Raw genomic sequence first — 22,456 nt, forward strand, 5'->3', positions numbered from 1 at the left:
GCTCTCCACACCTTACAGAAAAACCTCGCTCAGTACATGCAAGTGTAAGCTTCCTTAGCTAATATTCCTTAAAGATCTGAAATTAAAGCAACTTTTAATAATTTATCGGTATTTATAATCCAAGAACCTATTAGTCTGGATTTTCAAAAATAGGCAATTTTCATTAAAATTGTTCCTAACAAACCTGCGAAGACAAGCAATCTAAACTCCCATCCCTTCTCAAACGAGAGAAAGAGAGAGAGAGAGAGAGAGAGAGAGTTTGAATGTGTGATAAATCCTCCGTTTTTTAGACGTCAGCATATTACATAAATTATGTCTATACTTTTATCTGGTAACTGTTCAAAATTGAAGCGATTACAGCTAGTTATTGCAGATTTGACAGCTTTAAGATCGTGCGAAAAATCGTTTAAAGGAAGTGAAGCTTCGGCGCAGGACCTTAGTGTACATTTTGAGCGTCGCCTTTTCTAGACTAATGTGCATCATAAACTATTACGTAACTAACAGGAAAATGTTAGGGTTACGTGTCAACAGCTCAATCGGTAAATAATTCACACATTTGATTTAGAGTCTCCCATTGTATTGTAATTTTAAAAATGCTTCCTGGAGAAAGATAAAAACGGAATGATGTAGACCCCTGTTCAAGATTCGTAATTTGTATATTTCAGAAGTGTACATTTTACTTAACATCTACAAACTATCTACACTGCCAACAAATATACAGCAGTGATATTTTTATGGAGCGTTTTTGACCCAATTTACAGCAATAGCCAGGAAAATATTTGGGTCATCACAAAACGGATACTGATCACACATTCTTGTGTTATGCTAATGTTATTAAATATACATGTAACTAAACTATAAGTGGCGCAATTGGGGAGCTATTTAAACGTAATTACCCATTAGATATACTGATGATTTATATATTAAGGCATCGATCCTCTACTGTACCATGCAACTACAATCATCTCTACATTCGTTATGCAATAAATTTTCCCTCCGTTGACAATAGTGTAATAAACTTCAGTAGCAGGCCAATTTATGATCTAAGCTTCTATAAGTGTGTAGTTTTGTCAATTTTAAATCAAAAAGTGCTTAGTAATCAGAGTTCAAAAAGTGGAAATAATTTGTAAAATTTGCTATCTAAGACTTTTAACCCGCAGTTACTGGCGGGGAGGTCGTTCGGCGTGATATACGAGGGCGCTGTTCTAATTCTGTAACTGTAAATTATGTCGAGTGCTGCGACTAGAAATCTGGTAATATTTTACTTAAGTTTGACGGCTGCCTCACTAAAGATGTCTCAATTACAATTATTGCTCAATTCTAGCCTAGTGATCACTCTCTAAAAGTCGAGTTACAAAATATCACATTTAAGGGGTCTTCCTTCTCTAATTCAAAAATAATACTCCAGCCAGTTTATCAAATTATAAACCAAAAAAATTCAAAAATACATGTGCATTCTGAGACATTAATTACAAGTATTTATTACATCATGTTCATCAACTAAAAATCTGAAATAACAAAACATTGCAGGAATCCCTGCAATAAACAACAAATACACAGCATCACTGTCACTGTCTCACTACTCCAAGCTGCCTTATTCACAGGAGAACTTGTCACAGAATGTTTGGATCAACAGGCAAGAGTTCCACATTTTTGAAACAGTGGTTTCTGGGGGTCACAGAGAGCCTGCTCTGGGACGAATTTGTTTGGTCTAGCTGACAGAGGGGTCCCGGCCTCACCCCGCCTGTTTGACCGGGGCGATGGCCTGGTACAGATTTTTGATGGCTGTCAGCAACACTTGCTGTAACTCCTCGTCATCACATCTCACCTCCTGCAGAATAACAGAAAACATGTTACATGCAATAAATAAAAATCCACCTCCAACAACAAATCAAGTCTATAATTCACTCCTAAAGCCTCACAATATTGTCTACATGTAATGAATTCACCCTCAAGAAATGAAGTTAACAGCATTCTATGAAACAATTGCCCTCCCCTTTACACAGTGTTAATCTAAGCTCACCAGCGAGTCCACATTGACCGTAGCGATCTTCTCGTCCACGGTGACCGTCACCATGTTGTTGCGGATCATCTTACTGATTCCCTCGCTACCAAACATGTCCGTTAACATCTCCAGCAAACATTCCTGTACGTGCGATTTGTCAACTAACAGGGGCGGTGGTACGCCTACAGGATAAAAAAACATGTATTTTAACCTCTAATGGTTATTTTTAAAATTTATATATCTATGGATTCATTCCTTTCATTTAATGAAAAGGTTGTTATTCAAATCACTATTTAAAAAAAAATAAAATGCCAGAGAAAACAATCTGACAGAATGTAAATAAGGTGTATTTTTTTCACTTTTTTGAGGCATAGGATCACTTTCAGCTCTCAATACAACAGTCACCACAGCATCAGCGTACATGTCCGTCACTGGGTTGGCTATCCACTGATAAAGATATCAAACCAGATGTTAAACAAAAGCTTCAAACAGGTTCTATTTGTCAGGATCCTCAATAACAACTCAATTTTTTCTTAAAATCTCTATAATAGCTTTATAAACATTGACTAAGAAACTGACCTCAATAACGACCATCTTGGGTTCGATGATGAGGAAGACAGACTTGAAGATCCTGAGTGTGGGTTTGTCGGCTTTCTCGATATGTTCGATGTCGGAGGAGAGCTGAGTCAGATAGTACTTGAGCAGGGCCACAGTCCCTGTGTACGCAATACTCAGTCTCTGGGTCACAGTGCTCATCGCAAGGTCAGTGTAATCTGTGTCACAAAGGAAAAGTTATGAGTAAAAAAGTGAAAGTACATCACAAAGTGAAAGTTATGTGTAACACACTGAAAGGGAATTTGTAACAAAATAAAATAAATCTTACCAGATCACAGATTTCAAAATTAAGCACAGTTTATTAATCAACCATAATGTTTTTATCTACTGATGATACATATAACTGAGTATTTTTAAATCATTTCTATAAAATTATCAAAACAGATTTATGAGAATGAAGTGACTGCAAGAAACAGATAATCAACTGAGCAACAAACAAATAAAGTATTCCTTATTCTCTAATCAATCACAAATTATCATTGATTTTTACAAACATCTGCTAAATAATCAAAGTGATCTTTTAACATTTTTGTTCTCTTTCAATTAAAATAAAGTCTAACTTACTTGATAGATCAGCGGGGGCCACTATGTGATAGTTAAAGTTCCGTTTCACCAGTATCCCTGAGATTCGTTGATCCTGTTTTGGTTTTTCTGCTGCTAGACTTCCTACAACCTATAAAACAAATACTTCCAAATACATCAAGCTCTGCTACAAGTAGCTGAGAAAAGTTTGTAGATATTTAGATTAAGAATGAATTTTGGCGACCAGAATGCTTCGCATATATACAGGTTTTTCATGCAGATAAAATGTCTCAGCACAAAATAATCACAGCACAATTCAGTTGAAGGAATAGGGAGATATTTTTTCAATTAAAAAAGATCAATTTTGACAACCTGAATCTTCATGAGGGAAAAGTGGGATGGGGCACTAATGTTATATTTTCACAAGTTATTTGAAAATCTAAGAATACCTTTGCCATTTTTTCTCCCCTGAAGTGGAGTTCCACAGCCACTGTGTTTTTGGGATTGTGAACATTCATTTGATACTCTGTATCATCCTCGTATTCTCTGATCAAAGCTGCCTTTAGGCGGGACATTTCGTTTTGTTCTCCATGAACAAGCACCTGCATATGAAATCTCCTTATAAAATCATCGTTATTGCTTACAACAGTGTCATCAAAGATGGTAATGAAAATAAAATAGAAAACCGTAGTCAAAAACTTTAATATTTTCTCTTTACTTATTCATATTTTTTTATTTGTTCTTCTCTAGATTTTAGGTCCACTAAGTGACTTACTACATGAGCTGGTTTGAGAGCACGAAGAAATTCGCTGGTTTGTTTGTAGTCTGTGTGAGCGGAGAATGATATATAATCCACGGAACACTTCAGAGGCAGCTTCTGTCCAGTCATTGTCATTATCTCGTCAGGCTCAGACAGAATGTGCTACAGTAAAATACATCAAGTACTGAAACCCTTGAGTCACAAATAATACTCTTTGTCATGCTTTTTGAATTTTTAAAAAATCCTTTTATTTAAATCAACACTAGTATCTATTTACATGTACATCTTCCGATAATAACTGCAGGACAGCAGTCTAGCTAAAGCTTAAACTTTGTAATGCTATACTTTAAAGGGAAGTAAGTACATATACATGTGTTCTACATGTATATACAATATGCATTTGTCAATTTGTATTTCTTCATGAAGCTAAGATTTCTCTTTTGCATTGTAATTTTCATTAAAAAACCCCCATTTCATAAAGTTTAAGAGATGCTTAAATTCTAACATGGGCACAATAATTTGGAGGTTGACACCCACTGCCTACCTTAGCTAGTGTCCCCTCTACACAGTACCCCGCTATAATGCACCCATTTCTCTTGTCTGTGCACCAGCTTTCAAACAGCTCTCTGGATAGCCCACTCTGCATCATCCCAGGGCTGGCCAGTACCACGGATGGACCTATGTCCTCAAAGTGCTCCATACTCTGTAATTACAGCCATCACCAAATAAATCAACAGCAATACAACACATCAGGACTGCGTTCAACATCGTAGCTGCTACGTAGCAGCTACACTGTTGAACGGTAGGCTAACCTAGCCACTAAATAAATATTCTTAGCCTAGATATTTTATGCTAAGCATCAAATTCAAGATGGCCCCCTTAGTTACCACTTTGTAACAATCATGTAATTTATATCATTTGGTGATATTTTGTTCATCCTTTAAGTTACAATGAATTTTAACATGTATATTTCCACTTGAAATTAACAAATCATGTTGATGTAATTAGTCTTTAGTCGAATATTTTCAACTTCAAATCAGAGACCTAGAGCCTAACCTAGTGGTTCGTTCAATGAACATAGGTATCTACGACCTACAATGTAGCAGTTAGGCTAGCTGCTATGAATGCAGCCCAGCAAAACCATTGAAAGACTTTAAAATAGAAGTTGATAAAGTTAAACTTCTAATAGAATAATAAAATTCAAAATTGCCAATATAATTAGCACCAAATAAATGGTTATTAAACTCATTACAATGTCTAGTTTTACTCTAGCCAAATTACTCACTATATGGTACATGTAATTATTATTTTTTAGCATTTTAAATAGACGAAATGTTTAATTTTTATCATTATGCAACCCTCTCATACTTTAAAAGTGAGTATATCTTTATTTAAGATACTATTAGTTGAATAGTAATGCATGTACATTTTGAAGCTAGGCAAAATATAGGATTATATTAAAAATTTCAGTAGATACCTGTATGCAGAGAAATATTAGATACCTTGAGATTTGATATATGCTTGAACACAAAGGGGTTACTGATGTTGATTTGTCTGCGGATCTTCTCATTCATGGCATTAATATAAGTCTGATACACACTCATACATTTCTTTGCCAGGGAGGAGGCGTAGTAGATTGGTATATCGTGTAGTTCTGGGTGATTGCTCCAATACTCGTCTGTCCAAATCAAAGAGACAATAATAGTTTACACTCATTTCATCTATTTATCAGGACTTGAAAAGCTCTACATAAAAACAGTATTTCTAGGGTTCCTAAAATTAATCATGCTAAGAAAACACATTATGATACTCTTAAACTGATTTGTGACCTCTCAAATTGTTAAAAAGTACATTGAAAGAATCAATGACCAACATTTTCTATTTAAAAAATGAACAGAATAGATATTTTGACCAAACGGCCACCTTTGCTAATACGATACTATGTTAAAGAGTAAAATATAATCCAAGCATAAAAATGTTTTTCGTTGTATTTCACCACTTACCTAGTATGAGTAGTAACTCTTGGGCTCTTCCAAGGGCAAACACAGGAATCAGACACCTGCCACCCCTACTAACAATGTCATGGACTAGTCCAGTAAACCTAGCTTCCCGATCTTCTCTCTTCTCATGGATGTGAGTACCATATGTAGACTCCTAAAACAAGGATCAGCAGAAATCATTCACAAATGCTATATATTTGAATGTAAAAATATGCAGTATATGAAATAATCCACACATTACAAGACTCTCCTTGAATGACAGAAGTTTTTAAGAAAATTTTTAGCATTTAAAATGTGAAAGAACTAAGACATGATGTGTTTTTTATTCATCATACATTGTCAGTACTTGAATCAAATGAAGAAACCTCAGAGCTCAGTTACTGAAATAATCAAAATATGCTTTAGAACATACAATGATCACAACGTCTGGGTGAATTCTGGGAATCTCTGCAGCCATTAAATGTCTGTCTTCCTGTCGGGAGAAGTCTCCTGTGTATAAAACCTAAAGAAAAAAGGGCAAATATAACTTTATAATGGTCATATAACCATCTTTTAAATGTGTAAATCTTTGAGTAGTAGAAATTCAATCACAAAAGATTCCAAAAATGGGAAATATGGTCTTGAAGAGCAATAGGTTTTGTACAAACTTTTTTTTTAAAGCTGCTTGGTCCGATTTTTTGGTTTTTTACAGTATCAATTTTGTTCCCTTACAAACCATTTATCTTAGAAAGTTATGGACTTTCTCCTAATTACACCAGCTGAATCAGTCTCCTTTCAAAGTTAGAAATATTCTAAGTAAATAAAAATCATTTCTTTTTGGGCAAACGAAAAAACAAAGCAAAATGCATCACGGGAAATGTTTAGAAAAAGAAACCGTTTGGTTTCGTCCCCCGAATGATTGGGGTTATTCAACCCGCATGCTATGCATTGATTGTAAAGAAAGCAAACTTCAGAAATATTAGCGAACAAAAAGTACACATTTTTATTTGCAATTTGTCTAATCATTTCGACCTTTATTCACAGCGATGACAAAGTCGTAATACATCCACACCCGTCTTGTCGTCAGGGGTGAAATTTAACATGAGGCGAAATAACGCGGTACCCTTTTATGTCGTTTGTTTTGTTAGCAAATTTTGTGCGTATTTTTCTTCATTGAAATTTGGCTTAATTGACTGGGAAAACTACTGCAATGTCTATTATTATACATATACTTAGCATAACCATCGTTTAAACGCGTGCATAAAATTTTATATAAAAATGGACCAAGCAGCTTTAACTTAGAGAGAACCTACTACAGAAGAATAAAACAGAGACAAAAATTCAAGATGATATGTACAGTAAAATATCATCTACCATTTCTGAAATACTGTATAGATTCTTGTCATGAATGATGTTAAAAATAGGACAGTGCACAGAAAATTAAGACTTTAGTATAGAAGCTGAATATAAATCCGGACTTCACTGACCCTGACTCCCGCAATCTCTATCATAAACATAGCCGCCCCCAGTACGTGGCCGGCGGTGTAACACCAGAACTTTATGCCATTCACTTCTACTTCCTGCAAAATAATCACACTCAGGCAAGGTTTTGTAATTTTCCTTATTACTTACAATATTTGAATTCTTTAATATAGTGCTATGTATCTATATCAAGTACTTTAAAAAATTCATTGAAAATTACAAAAGCATTACACCATCCCTTATTACTTCTAATTGCTATAATTAATTCATTTAATACCTGGTGAAAATTGATTGTTTCTATTTTATCCATGCTGTTTTCTATATCACTTTCCGTATAAAGCATATCTTCTGTGGCAATATTACTACAAAACAAAAAACAAAACAAATCAATTATGGAAAAAGAGTAATTTCCCTTTGAAATTCTAAAATTTTATCAATTTTACCTGACTTTAACGTAATCTGACAGAAGCCATCTGTAGATAGCTTTGGATGCATGAGTCATGAAACATCGTCCTTTAAACTGTGTTTTCTCCAGAAAGTAGGGCAAAGCACCACAGTGGTCAAGATGAAAACTGAAATAAATACAGAAATAATCATCACCTAGTTAATTATTTCAGTATACCATACATTACTGTTGTTCTACCTTTGAAACAATATTTCAAGTGTCAATTACTTTACCACTGCATGTATTCTTTATTTGTCTAAAAATATCCATTAAACTTGTAATAAAAGTCAGTGTTTTTTTTAAAGATGTTTGTTCATACAGATCATCCTGATTTTTACATGTAAAAATATGCATTTGACCCATATACAGATGAAAACTATAAACTGGTAATTTGATAAAATGTCTACTGTAAATCAACTTTTGTGTGTGAGAAATTTTTGAGACGTTCATGAGAGCCTTTTCGTCGCAAACCAGTTTTTGTCGTATGGTTGTTATAAAACATAGGTCTGGATAAGTCTTGGTCGTGAAAATTAGACATCAATTAAGAACTAGTTTGTCCCCATTAAATTGCAAATTAAGCTGTTGCAAATAAAAATTCGTTTACACTATGCGGGTACATTGCAATAAAGTGTCAATTGGTACAAAAGTTAATTATTCTTTTACCAGGAACAAATTAAATGATTGTTTTCATCATGAATGAGAACATGTTGTTACATGTCCATTGCATATAAACTGATGTTAACCTGGGCTACCACATACACTGTAATTAGGCCCCACTACTGAAGGCACACACAAACTCATTTATAGTCACTTACTGGCTGATCAGGAGTAGATCTACTTCTGCCACTTCCACGAGATCTAAGAAAGGGAGTGAGGCGAAACCATTCAGACCAGGATGTATTCCACAGTCAAGCTGCATGAAAGTAATTAAACTTTTATTGTTATATTCATGCTTATCATGAAACATATACAAATTAAATTGGCAACTTCTTCATTGCCATTTTACACCCCAAATCATTATCATCCTAACTAAGCACTTGTTTTTTTTTTTGGTGTGGTTAAAATGAATTTCCAAATTCCCTGTTCCCCGACAGATACAAGATTTAGTCTAGATAAACCTAATAGTTTATGAAGTAAACAAAAAATAACTGACATATTAAGAGGGGCGAATAACAGATAGCAACAGATCACCAATGAATGGAAAAGTCTAAAGGATTTTGCTTGCACATTAAAGAACATGAATGTACCAGGATAATGATGTTGAGAACTCTGCAAGGTGTTCGTAAAAGTTCTATTTTTTCTCTCTTTTTTTTAAATTTCAATATTCCCTTATAATTTGTCTTCAATTTATTATTGTCAACCTCCATGAGTAGAAAGAGGTGTTAACACATATATAAAAGAAAATAAGTGAGAACTGAAATTTGAATGAGCTAAAGTGATCTCCTCCAGCTTGTGGGCACTGCTGAACAGCCAATTTGTTTTGAAAAAAACATTTGCTCATTGGTGTATCTTGTCTTTAACTGCCCCTGAACTTGATAAAACAAATTTCTATATATCTAGACTATAAGAATGATGGAAACATTACCATTATCTTTTTCCCTTTAAATTCCAACAAATGACATGACCTTCCAACTTCTTGTCCTGAGCCCCTGAAATGATAAATATAATGTACAGCATATTAAATTGTTAAACGTGAAGGCGATCAAGCTGGTTTTCATGCCAGGGTCAGATAGCTCATTCGCTAATCAAAAGATCAGAGATTCAGGGGTCCAGGTTCAAATCCTTGTCTTGTCTGTCATGTTTTACAGATTCGACTCAGCCGAACTGACCAAAATTTACTTCTATTTGTAAGGTAAAATGAGAGTAACGTGCAAGCGTTTGGAAGTCAAATCACCAAACCGATGGCTGTGCCCAACTTACACATGTATTTCTACCATCCCATTTCTAAGAAAACCCTAATAAATAAATAGTTTGACAGCTTTTGAAAACGTTTTATCGTTTGTCTATGAATAATTAGACAAAAAATAGAAACCGATTTCTATGAATTAATCGTCTGGATTTGGCAATTTTTACACAGAAAAATTATCAAGGAAATTCGAGAGAACGAAATCCTAATCAAAACAATTTTATATTCGCACAACTATTTGATGAATCTACATCTTCGATTGACTTACAAAGGTCTTATTAACAAATTATCACTTTCATCAGCAGGAACCACTGTGTCCCCTGACTTGGCCATGTTTTTAGCCTAAATATATAACTTTTCACAATTTTTCTCCCTCCACATTTGATCAACAAAGGTAAGCCGGATTTCAGATTATATATTAACAAAACGGTTCTGAAAATTTGTACTACAATTTTATTTTCATCGGTAAGAACAAGGATGAAGACGTAAATAAATGCAAACTTTTCTCTATATTATTGATTTTTTTAAACCCACAGAAAAAAGTTTGACAAACAATTATGGACGAGATATTTTCGTTTTGTAAAAAAATTAGTATTTATTTTGATTAACCAAAATGTCTGCGCCCATGAGTTCAGAACAATATTTTAACCTTGCGAAGCTTTTAAGTAAGATGTGTTGAATACACCCGGGGCCCTAAATTCTGACTTGAAATAATATGAGTTACAGAATTTTTAATCGGTTCATTTCAAAAAACGTTCTGTCGATGCGAAATTTCAGAGATAGTCACATTCATGGATGTGTCAAAAACATTACAACCACCAGTTGCATGTTTTATGGTTGTCGACGACATGTCAGAGATTTAAAACATGCTTTGAACAGCAGGAACAGTGATCATATAAGTTGTCGGCGAAGGTTTTATGCAACAGATGCTGAACCTATGTATGACAGGGAATTATTTGAGAAGTATTTGGAAGCACTTGAACAATCCGTAAAGAAAGATGAGACAGAATTTACACATGAAAGACATGCTAATCACAAAATGAACTCCTTGCTTGCAATGTACATTGAGTACAAAGACAAAGTGAAAGAAATTGCGGAGCTAAAGTCTCTAAAATCAGGTAACATGAATTGAAAAAACTTGATTACTGCTTAAACTATATCACATTAGTCAATAGTATTTTAGACTAAATGTCTCTGAATTGGAATCTTCAACTTGTTTAAAGTCATGTTTATTATATATAGATAGGGTATATATCTCTCTCTCCCAACATTTAACGGTTTATTGATAGAAATTCAGAGGCCTATGATTATACGCTAGGAATTAATTTCTAAGTAAAATCGTGAGAAGCACATCTTGCTGATTTTAAAATCTCGCTATTATTTTTATACAGATGTACAGTACTGGTAAATGAAACTGTGATAAAAATTTGGCGTTTGGGATTTTATATTCTTGTGATTTGATGCAAAACAGTTGAGTCACAGAATCAAGTATTCGCATAAAATAAGAAATCTACAGTTAATATGTCTTTTAAGTTTCCACCAAAGAAATCACAAGGTTATACAAAGGAAAGATTTATTCACAGTTTTAGCAATAGCAACTGGGGAGATTTTCAACATTGACAAATGATGAGGTTACTTATTGCATAATGAATAATTTACTTTGTTATCTTTTGTATTGCAAATTGCAAAAAAAAATTTTTTTGTCTTTCTTAAAAACTTAACTTAATTTGTGAACAAATTAAAAGATGTATTTGCATGACTGCTTGTGTGATAGATCTGAGTTCAGATGAAATGGAGATGCAGGATTTAGCCGAGCAGGAACAAGCTGAATGCCAGCAAAGAGTGGCAGAGTTACTGGAACAGGTAATAAATTATCGTTTTCATTTTAAAAAAAATATTTTTATCCTCAATCAATTATTGAGAAATTCAAAATGTATCAGCTTTTGGAGTCATGAAAGTAAATATCATGATGTTCTGAAAAAGAAAAAAGATGACTGTGTAAGCATTTTGCAATATCTCCTTCATGAAAAGTTAAAGTAACCAATTAATATTGGGCATGAAACATGGTGTATTTATCATGTTCATGAGAATGTCAAGAAAAATTCAGCAAGTTGCCCCATTGTCATTTAACATATGCCAGACTGGTTGAAGGTTTTTGATGATGATAAGATACAAATACATGCTGCGGCTCTAATTCATAGATGATAGAACTTGTGCTGCCTCCTATCCCCCAGTACAATGAGATCATCATGGAGATACACTGTGCTGTTGGAGGGAAAGAATCCATGCTGTTTGCCAGGGAAATCTACACCATGTACAGAAACCTGGCATACCACCGAGGCTGGGAATTCAATGAGGTGGATGTCATCTCTGAAGAGAAAGGTAACTTTTTGTTAGGAAATAATATTAGTCAGTCCAAAAACACAAATTTTTATTGTATTTGAGGAGCTGTAGCTCTATTGCATGTTTCTGAAATCTTCACATAGAGATACAGATATAAAGTTACTAAGGCGAGCAATGTCAAGGGGAAATTAATTTACAAAATTAAAATTGAATTATTACCATGATTTAGTACTTATGTAGTCAGTAGACATTAAGTGCATTTTTCAATCCCTTGTCTTGTAAGAGCAAATGCATAAAACAGAGAGCAATCTTGACAAATTCAGCAGGCTGTTACTTTTAAATTTTTACAGGAAATCTTTTTTCTTACAGACTGTATACGCAGAGCAACCATTTCTCTCTCAGGAGATGATATCTACGAAGCCATGAAATATGAAGGCGGTGTCCATCGAGTACAGAGAGTTCCCAAGACAGAGTCCGGCGGGCGAATACACACCAGTACAATCACCGTCTCCATACTCCCACAACCAGAAGAGGTATTATACATGTAGTCTAGGCACAGAAGTCTGGTACGATAATACTTTAATATTACAGGCTTAAGTGATCTTTTTTTTCTATCACCATTTTACTCTTCTTCTATACAATTTTACTTCTTCTGTACATCCCCAGGGTTTTGGAGTAGGCTTTTATTAACAAAAAGATATAGAGGAAAAATCTTTAAACATTCATTCCAGAAATAAAGGAGGCTACAATTTTTGAAAGCTACATGTATATGTCAGCAAGGTTTTAAGATTTTGTTATTCAAAAAGCCCAGGTGGTCAGACAGCATTGCAGTGGGATCCACATGTTTATATAGATACACATAATGTGTTTACATGGTCACATATATGAAAAAAAATAATAAATAAGTTTGAGACTTTTATCTTAGAAATTAACATCAAAGCAAGTTAGTTTGTAAAATTTCTTGAAATTGTTATTGACAGGTGAACATAACTATTGATCCTAATGACCTCAGGGTGGAAACGTTTCGGGCCAGTGGTGCAGGAGGACAACATGTAAACAAGACAGACAGTGCTGTTAGAATAATACACATTCCAACAGGTATCCTCAAATAATGATCATTGAATACCGTAATTAGTGTAAATCATCAAAACATGTATACTGTGTATCAATAGTTCCGGGCACCAATTTTCACGGATTTAGTAAAATTTAAAGTTTCAAAAAGAAGTAAATTTATGGATAATGGTTTCATTAATTTATCAATGCAATATGTAAGATGCCTGTATCCATAAAATTTTCCAATGGGGTTCTGAAGGATAATTTGGTTTTAGTTTACAGTTGAAGGGTGGGGCACTAATTTTGAAGTTTGGTCACCAGACCAAGTGAATGTAACAAGTTCAAATTTTCCAGGAAGGGTCCAGACCCCCTGACCTTTTCTCTAGCTCGGATATCAGATATTTTACTTCAATGAACATTTTAAATTATATGAATGAAATCCATAAAAATTTGTGCCCAAAGAATATTTGATGAAACTCTGGATGACATGATCTCATGGTTAGAATATATCATTGTTCACCATAGGAACTCTAATAGTTCCTTGCTTGGACTGAAATGTGTCATACTGTGAAATCATTAGATTTTGTGGTGGCTCAATTTTCGTGGAATTCGTGGGTACCTCTCATCCACGAATTAACATCCTCCACGAATAAATAAATTAGGACTGTAGAGTCGTATTTCCTTTTGTAAGTATCACAGAATACAAGAAATCACGTCCCCATGAACCTGTAAAATAAAAGCAATCCACGAAAATTGGCCCCCCATGAATTTTAATGATTCCACAGTATATATATATTTCTATATATGTACGTAGGTTGCTATAATTGGTTAAAACAGAACAATTTTGGTTTCAGTTTTATATGAATTTACTTATTTAAAAAGAAAGAATAAACAACATTTCTGACATAATTCTTGATTTCAAAGATAACTGTCCTTCTTTACATAATCTAATTGTCAAAAACCCACCAATCACTGAGACTAGTAGTCAGTTAATTTGGAGGTAGAGAAATGTAAAAAATAATTTGTTTTACAGGTGTTAGAGCTGAGAGTCAGATAGAAAAATCTCAACATTCAAATAAAGTTCACTGCATGAAAGCCATCCAAGAACGGTAAAACATTAATATCATACATATCTCTAAAGATTGCTGAGCAACATTTCACACATCCATATATATATTTTTGACTTCTAACATCACATGAAGGTTTTTACATCCCATTCAAATGTTGACTCACTATTAACTTTCTTTCTTGCAGCCTTTACCAAATAGAGTTTGACAAACAGTTGGAGGAGAGTCAAAGATTTCGTAAAATTCAAGTTGGAACTGCCTCTCGTTCTGAGAAGATTCGAACCTACAACTTTCCACAGGACCGAGTAACCGACCATAGAATTCACTACAGTACAAACAATATCCAGCAGTTCCTGAATGGGGGCGAGCCACTCCTTAATATGATGGCTGTGATTCAGGAGAAGTCAAAATACGAAATTCTCAATGAAATACTTCAGACTTTTCAAAACAAACAGACTTTAAGTCATCTTCAAAGTTGATGTTTAATTTAAAATTGTTTGTAATTTTAAGGGATGAATATGTATTACCAATTGGAAAATCGTGGTGTCTTTCATTATTTTTTCAACATCACTTTCATACCAAGTTTAAATGCACGGCACACAGAAATTAACAGGTTTTAATTACAAATAAAACTAGATGTGACATAATGCCACGAATGCCCTTGGGGAAACAAAATTTAAATTGCAAACATTTGTTTGATTGCAGAAGTTATATATCCCTGAAAATTACTTAATTTTTTTAAGTTCAAGGGCCTTCACTCTGCAAAACCAAATTCGAACTTGACCTTCATATTCCTATGACACATCTTCATATCAAATACGAGTTGTATGTGTGCAACTTTTGTTGACATAATGATTGGAAAGTGAATGATCCATTTTATGGTGGGGCTTAAAAAAATCATTGGACCAGAATCAAATTTGAATTGACCTTTATTTTCTAGTAAAGAACCTTCATAATTTAGAGGGTGAAAACTGAGAATTTCTGATTTTTTTTAAAGTACAAGATGCTTAACTCTGTAAAAAAATCATTTTAGTGGAACCAATTCAAACTCACCTTGTATATTCCTGACACATCCATATATCAAATTTGAGTTGAATGTGCAGTACTGTATCTTAATTGATTAGGTTCCACTGTACAGACATTTAATTTCAAAATGAGGTCACAGTGTTCTACACTATGGCTTTGATATTTTTTCCTCTCAGGATGCATTCTTCATGAAAGTTGGACGAGGTCTCAATAAGCAAAACAGAAATGAAAATGATATCATTTACTGACAACCCCCCTCAAAATGTATCGAGCTCTTCTTGTGGAGTACCTTCAATGATACTCATATACAAGTAATTCATCATTTTATCTGAAAATTGCCACTTCAAAGGGACATGGTCACCATTTTAGTCAAAATTTATTTTTCTGTTCTTAACGTTTACAATGCTTCAGCAAGACATTTCTAATAGTCAACCAAAATTTGAGAGTCAGTCATCCAGTTATAAGCGAGATACAAAGCTCACAAGGCTTTCATTATGTATACAAAGCACAGATCATGTGTTTATTTACATATTGAATGATGAAAAAGAATTTCCAGGTTAAAACCAAAAATAAATGTGACAAACATTATTTATGTTCAAAATGAATTGGCAGATAGAAAAATCAGCTTGAAAAAAAAAATAATGCATGTATATATTGAACAAATGTCAATAAAAACATGGCACGAGCATTGTGTACCGGGGTACATACCCGGTACCAAAGAATTGTGAGCTTTGTATCTTGATTATAACTCTATAACTGACACTCAAATTTTGGTTGATCATTTGAAATGCATTTCTATAAAACATTGTAAACAAGAAAAATATAATTTGACCAAAATCATGACCATGCCCCTTTAAGCATAAAACACATGCAGGTGTATGTTATCAAAAGTACATCCTTTTAACATTAAAAACAGTAACACATGTTGAGTAATTTATGCTATTTTAATAAAATTAATTTAAAACATAAACATATACATGTAATTTAAAAACTGAAGTAAATAAGGTTAAAGTAATGTATTTGAATAAAACATAGGTACTTAATAATACTTCAGTGAACCTTTTCACATTAAACTTTGAAAAAAGAAATTAAATGCTGAATTTTCCCCAAAACTTAATCTGGCCCAATTATAGAATAAATCTATACATGCAAGTTATTCAATAGTTTCTACATTTCTCTCGATTTGAAGGTTTCTATAACTTTCAGACTTAAATTGGTAAAAAGACTATTCAATCAACACACACAGCATACATGTTCATCATTAGATAATTGTAGATGAGACATTTTTGGATAGCTGCAAGTATTTATTACCAAGCCAAGATATAATTAGTTCATTTACATGAAAAATGTAAAGTCCATGTCGCTAACATGTGAGATAGTGATATTTTGCACTGCTGTAGTACAAATTACAAGTACATGTATTTAAAGGAAATTTAAATTTTCCTCTTAGATCCTAATCTTTGAACTCTTCAGACAGTTCAGGAAATCACACCTTTCAAAAACCTGTGCATTTATTTGAAGTGTGCATTTACTACAGCTGAGCATTACAATAATTTGTTACATGTATGTTAATACAAGTTCTTGGATCAATTGCTGTTATTTGTTTATTCATGCTCATTTGATGCCTGACTGGAAATCATACTGAAACATGACTGTCAGTGCTGAACCTTAAGATTTGGGTGGAGCGGTTTAAGTTTCATATTGCGAGACAAACCGAGCCGTAATCCTGACGTTGGAGACTGAATTGAGGTCGCGTCACTATTCTTCTGCTTAGCAGGACCTGAAATGTAGTAAATGTAAAAAAGAGCATGAACTTGTGTCTTTTTTGGCTTTCAAAAGTATACAATCAAAAGCATTTTAACAGAATAAGTAAGACTTTTATTAAAAAATCGTGGTTTTATTAGTCATTCAATGAATACACAAAAACTTCTCACAGATAAAGATATGACTATGTATATATCTAATAATACAGTCAAGATTGAGTAAAACAAAGGAACCTACAGTTTTATTCAATTTGCAAATTTCATACAGATTTCCTTAAAACTATAAAATTGAGCTTAGATACACCTTATTCAAAAAATATATTATCAAACCCCACTAAAGGATTCATGTTGCCATTTTAATAAAATATGAAGAATATAAAGCAATCATTTCATGATAGATATTGCAGAGACTCTAAAATTAAATACTAAATTTTGACCTAAATTACAAGACAAGTTGGGTGGCTTACCTGGGGGGTTCCATCGTGTTGAGGGGCTGCTCAGGGCCGGCCTCCTCACAGGGCTGGGGCGAGGAGCCAGAGGTTTTGCTGCACTGGGAGTTTTAGCACCTACAGGTTTCACACTAGATTTACTTGCTGCAAACAAAATACAGTGTATTGATACATTTTCTATAACAACTAAAAGTTGATGTTGATACAAAATAAAGTCATATTATGAGCATGAACTCTGCTTTAAAATGTTAACAACTTAAGATTCATTAGTTGACTAACCACACATGTACCGGTATATACACCGTACATACAATGCTTTTAAAAAAAGAAAGAAAAAGATTGCACTATTAATTTATACAAGTTATCTTTAGACTAATGGTAATAACCCTTTCACTAAAAACAAAAGAAAAGCTGTCAATATGACAGCAAACTGAATTTTCTTTTGACAGAGTTTTCTTTTGTGTGAACAGTATCATAATCCTTTTGTCAACCCTGAATAGATAAACACTACCTATCAAGAAAAATTGGATATACATGTACATACAATATTTTGCAATTTCATTAACTAGTATTTTTTTTTTTTTATAAATTGTCAAAAATCAAAATCCAAGTATTAAATATGCACATCTCTGATACATTTTCAATTAATTTTAAAAGTAGTAACTTTCTATCTTAAAAACTGTTGGAGGAGTTATCCGTCCAATAGGGATACCCAATTTGCAAGATTTTGTAAGAAAATGACTAAGTTTAACAGCTTTTTTATCATAGATAAATAAAAATCAAAGTAATTTGCATATCTCTGATATATATGATCAACTGATCTTCAAAACAACAACTTCTTATCTTGAAAATTGTAAGAGGAGTTATCTGTAACTATTTGCAAGATTACATGAAAAAATGACAGCTAGAAATAAAAATAACAAATAACAAATAAAAAACCAAGTAATATGCACATCTCTAATTAATGTACTATTGATTTGCATATCAACAACTTCCTATCTTTAAACCGTAGGAAGATTTATCAGTACAATAGGGGTACCCTTATTGCAACTGCCCACCATTTTCACCTTTTCAATAACCAGATTTTTCCTTTAGAAAACAAAAAAATCATTGCTTAACATCCATAATTTGTATTTGGTCTCCAGTCTCCACATTTATTTTTTAAGCTTCAGATTTTTAAATCAATTACATGTATTTCTTTAAGAGACACATGCAAAATTCAAAATTTGTAAAGGTTCAATTTTATTTTTCATGTAGTGGTATGCTTTGATTAGTATTTTTGATTTTTTTTCCCCTTTATATAGGCATACATGTACATGTGCACTAAAAGGAAACATTAAAGGCAAGTACCACTTGATTTAGAGGCTGGTTTAGAAGATGCTAGCTTTGTTGCTGGCTTTGTTGCTTTCTCTGTTGCTGCTTTAGATTTTGTTGCCGTTGTTGATTTGACTGGCTTTTTTGCTTTAGATTTAGTTTTCTTCTTGCAGTCGTCAAAATCACTATCTTCTCCATCATAACTGTCATCATCATCATCATCTTCTTCTTCATCATAGCTGGAAACGTCTTCCATGTCATCTTCAAAATCACTTTCTGCAAAAGAGAAATCTCTTACAAGAAAGGATAATGGAATGAAACCATTATGAACATGTAATCTGATATCACTGTCACATTTATATGTTACAATACAGTTTTCATATATGCTTTGATAATCAACTCTATTAGAGGTGTGTTATAGATGATAGAAATGTTCAACATATTTGTATGTGAAAAATGTAGAATTGTCTGATTTCCTGGTTGATCTTATATATATCAACAACTTCTGCTATAACTTGAGATTCAATACATTGAATAAAATGTTTAATATTTTTAATAAGGTAAAAACTAAACAACAAATGCAGAGGACCTATGGAATATCATGCTACGTGTGTATACATGTATCTAAATTGATATACAATCTTGGATCTCTCTCTCTCTCTCTGGCATACACACACCTTCTTGCTTCTTTACTTTCTTTGTTGCTGATGATCTTCTGGGTTTAGCATCCTCAATTACATCTGTTGCCAAGACCTCAATTTCATCATCACTTTTATTCATCACAGTTGCTATTAACCAAAAGGAGTTAAAACTTCATAAAATACATTGCAATGAATAAGAACAATACACATGTGTTAATGATGCAATATTTTCTTACCTGGTTTAAAATTACTTTCTCTTTTACTGTTTATATCACAAATAATGGATGGACCATCTGATGTCATATCTGTTTTATTAAGAATATTAGATGAAACATCTGGATTTTCCTCTGCTTTTCCACCCTCCACCTCTACCTGTTGTTGATTTTCTTTATTACTCTCCACTAGAGGGATTTCTTCCTTCACTTCCTGTGATTCACTACGAGACATCTCTAAAGCTAACTGCAATTCGCTCTCAAAGGCCTCATCAGTAGGTGCAGAGCTGTGAAAATATGAATCTTCAAATTTTAAAAAATACATGCATATAGCACACAGAGTATAGTTCATTCCCGCATGATGTATTAGCTGATACAAAAAGAGTTTCCTGCATAACTAATGCTATTTACTCAGGGTTTAGCATTAAAGTAAGGCTTGTATAACATAACACACATTTTCAATGCGATTAAATAATTACAATTACAACAAACCGATTCAAGGATTTACGGTCGGCTCTCCCTTCCTTGGATTTGTTTGTTTTTGGTTCTTTGGACTTTGCTTCAGTTTTTGAGGTAGAAGTTTTAATCCTTTTGGAGGCAGGTGGTGTGAACTCAGCAAAGTCATCTTGTAATTAGAAGAAACAGATGTAATAAGTCTACAGCATATTTGTAAATGCATAACAAAATATTCAGTATAAATATACATGTATATTCTTTTCATTAAAGTCCAATCCTTGACAAAATATAATAAAATATAATTTCTTATTGAATTAAATGCATACTGGTAAAGAGCCAAGTTCAAACCTAAATAATGACAACAATTTCTCAAATCAAACAAACCATTTGATAAATCATACTTGATATTTTCTTACAACTATTTAGGTTTGCTAATTCACTGAGTATTATACAAATATTGACTGGGGTTGAGGGCAACATTGATTATATTAGCCCCCGAGGGACGAAATATTGCCCGACGCGAAGCGGAGGGCAATATTTTTGTCCCAAGGGGGCTAATATAATCAATGTTGCCCGAAAACACAGTCAACATTTGTTTTGTTATATGAAGAAACAAACCAAAATTTAAGAAAGTAATTGAAAACAGATCGCCGTAATTTTCTCAGCTCAACAAAGAATTCACGAATTTAAATTTGTGCAAGGTTCATTTCCAAAATATCCTCAGCATCAAATGGTCACTGTTGATATTCCGCCGACCGGAAGAATGAAAATACAGATGTTCTACCCGATTTTACTTCACAGTAATTCGCAAATCCTTGTATCCGTTATGATAGCAAACCGTCGCATTGCGCGTCCGTTGTTTACTTGCCTTGACTGACTGTCTATTATGACGTCACCTTGTTTTGGAGTCGCAAAGAGTTATTTACGTCATCGTTTACGAATCAACAAATCAGAGGCTATTATTTGAAATAGAGGGAATGTTCTCTAGATATTATTCCTAGCCGGTCAATATCAAAAAAATATTGACCGGTCAATATTTTTCGGACGAGCTAATATTACAGTTATTGACTATTTGTCTATATAGAGTTATATAGTGAGAATATACTACTGAATATAACAAATATATATATGTACTTATAAAAAAGATACAGAAGTTTCAGTAATCTATAATTGGTGCAATATACATTATGACAACATAAAGTTACACTCCTAGTTTGATATGAAATATTGTATACTCTTGCAAATTGATTTTCATTATTTTGAAATAAGGGAATCGTGCTTGTTGTTTTCTTTTTAATCGGAAACCTGATATCTTAATTTTGTTAGCTAAAGTTCGTATTCTCGGCTGAAAAAAAATTATCTCATAACACCGGTATTGGATGTTGCAGAGCAGTCACATTAATCCCTTGGATAACTTTAAAAAGTTTGATTACTTATTAGTAGGGGGATCATTGCCCAATTATTAAGCGATAGACAGTAGATGCTTAAAGTAATCTGTACAGTCAGTCAGTCATCCATCAGTCAAGGAACAAAATCAGCTGACAGTTGATCCTAAATCAATTTTCAGTCATCAGCTGTGTCTGGCTGTCTGCTGGCTGAAATTGGGGTAAACCCAAATTCATAATGCAGACCAACTGTCATCAGACATAAAAAACTGTCTGCTGATGGATGTATAGGACTAATGATTAAGAATAAAAAATTGATAGCTTTAGAAGTTTAATACCATCATCTTCATCCTGGATTCCGAATTGAGAGTAATCAACCCTTTTTTTGCTCCTAAAAAGAAAAACAAAATGATTCAAACTTTCACATTCATTTAGATTTACACATTAACTTAAAAATAATCAAACATCCACCCTCTCCCTCTCTCTCATTATGATCATTTGGGTATAACACTGATTAATGATTGTTGGGTTTTGTCGATCTCGGTTAAATAGTTCAATGTTTCTTTTAAGTCGGAACCTTACCTTCTTGACATACTGATTATGGGTAAATAGTATTCCTTCAAGCTTTATTCAATAAATAAACGGTTTTTTTATTTTCGTAATAACATTTTACTTTTTAGTTTTCCCTCCAACATCGCAGAGGAAGTAAACATCGTGGAATTAAACGTTAAAACCAAATTTGATACATCTTTTCCGGAATAATTTCTAATATTCATAACTTTTAAAAATTCGTTAGTAATATCATTTTAAAGTTCTTTTTTGTTCTTTTAGTGTTGTCAATACATGTAGCATATAAACACAAACGTCTCAACGCTTGTAATCTTGTTGCGGAATGATGGCCAGATACTTAATTAGCGCTGTTGAACCCATTCGACAAACCTCGGCTGATTCCGTAGCCTACATCATGATGATGAGATACGAATCGGCAGATGTTGCAGAACCGTAGCTCTCCGTAGTATAGGATTTGGTTTGA

The 22,456-nt window shown here is 33.4% G+C and overlaps 3 protein-coding genes across 3 annotated transcripts; 1 reads left to right on the forward strand and 2 right to left on the reverse strand.

The window, feature by feature from the left end:
* Nucleotides 1-1,455: 1,455 nt before the first annotated feature.
* LOC105319722 (cleavage and polyadenylation specificity factor subunit 3) lies at nucleotides 1,456-10,142 on the reverse strand. Its single transcript, XM_011417363.4, has 17 exons — nucleotides 9,983-10,142; nucleotides 9,394-9,457; nucleotides 8,624-8,721; nucleotides 7,807-7,935; nucleotides 7,641-7,725; nucleotides 7,369-7,461; nucleotides 6,315-6,404; nucleotides 5,906-6,056; nucleotides 5,405-5,580; nucleotides 4,447-4,605; nucleotides 3,918-4,064; nucleotides 3,592-3,744; nucleotides 3,185-3,293; nucleotides 2,585-2,778; nucleotides 2,365-2,452; nucleotides 2,024-2,187; nucleotides 1,456-1,831 (listed from the first exon to the last, which is right to left on the reverse strand). Exons 1-17 carry the CDS (start codon nucleotides 10,045-10,047, stop codon nucleotides 1,736-1,738), a joined length of 2,061 nt encoding a protein of 686 aa, XP_011415665.2. The 5' UTR covers nucleotides 10,048-10,142; the 3' UTR covers nucleotides 1,456-1,735.
* A 170-nt stretch (nucleotides 10,143-10,312) lies between these two features.
* Nucleotides 10,313-14,717, forward strand: LOC105319723 (peptide chain release factor 1-like, mitochondrial). The gene is made up of 7 exons (XM_011417365.4): nucleotides 10,313-10,832; nucleotides 11,489-11,577; nucleotides 11,916-12,096; nucleotides 12,427-12,590; nucleotides 13,038-13,155; nucleotides 14,144-14,219; nucleotides 14,365-14,717. The coding sequence occupies exons 1-7, from the start codon at nucleotides 10,430-10,432 to the stop codon at nucleotides 14,654-14,656; spliced, it is 1,323 nt and encodes a 440-aa protein (XP_011415667.1). The 5' UTR covers nucleotides 10,313-10,429; the 3' UTR covers nucleotides 14,657-14,717.
* A 1,411-nt stretch (nucleotides 14,718-16,128) lies between these two features.
* Nucleotides 16,129-22,159, reverse strand: LOC105319724 (RAD51-associated protein 1). Its single transcript, XM_011417366.4, has 8 exons — nucleotides 22,006-22,159; nucleotides 21,762-21,814; nucleotides 20,075-20,207; nucleotides 19,607-19,869; nucleotides 19,407-19,517; nucleotides 18,766-19,005; nucleotides 17,434-17,559; nucleotides 16,129-16,983 (listed from the first exon to the last, which is right to left on the reverse strand). Exons 1-8 carry the CDS (start codon nucleotides 22,014-22,016, stop codon nucleotides 16,859-16,861), a joined length of 1,062 nt encoding a protein of 353 aa, XP_011415668.2. The 5' UTR covers nucleotides 22,017-22,159; the 3' UTR covers nucleotides 16,129-16,858.
* Nucleotides 22,160-22,456: the final 297 nt, after the last annotated feature.

This window comes from Magallana gigas, chromosome 5 (assembly GCF_963853765.1).
Source record: "Magallana gigas chromosome 5, xbMagGiga1.1, whole genome shotgun sequence".
Taxonomy (NCBI): Eukaryota; Metazoa; Mollusca; class Bivalvia; order Ostreida; family Ostreidae; genus Magallana; species Magallana gigas.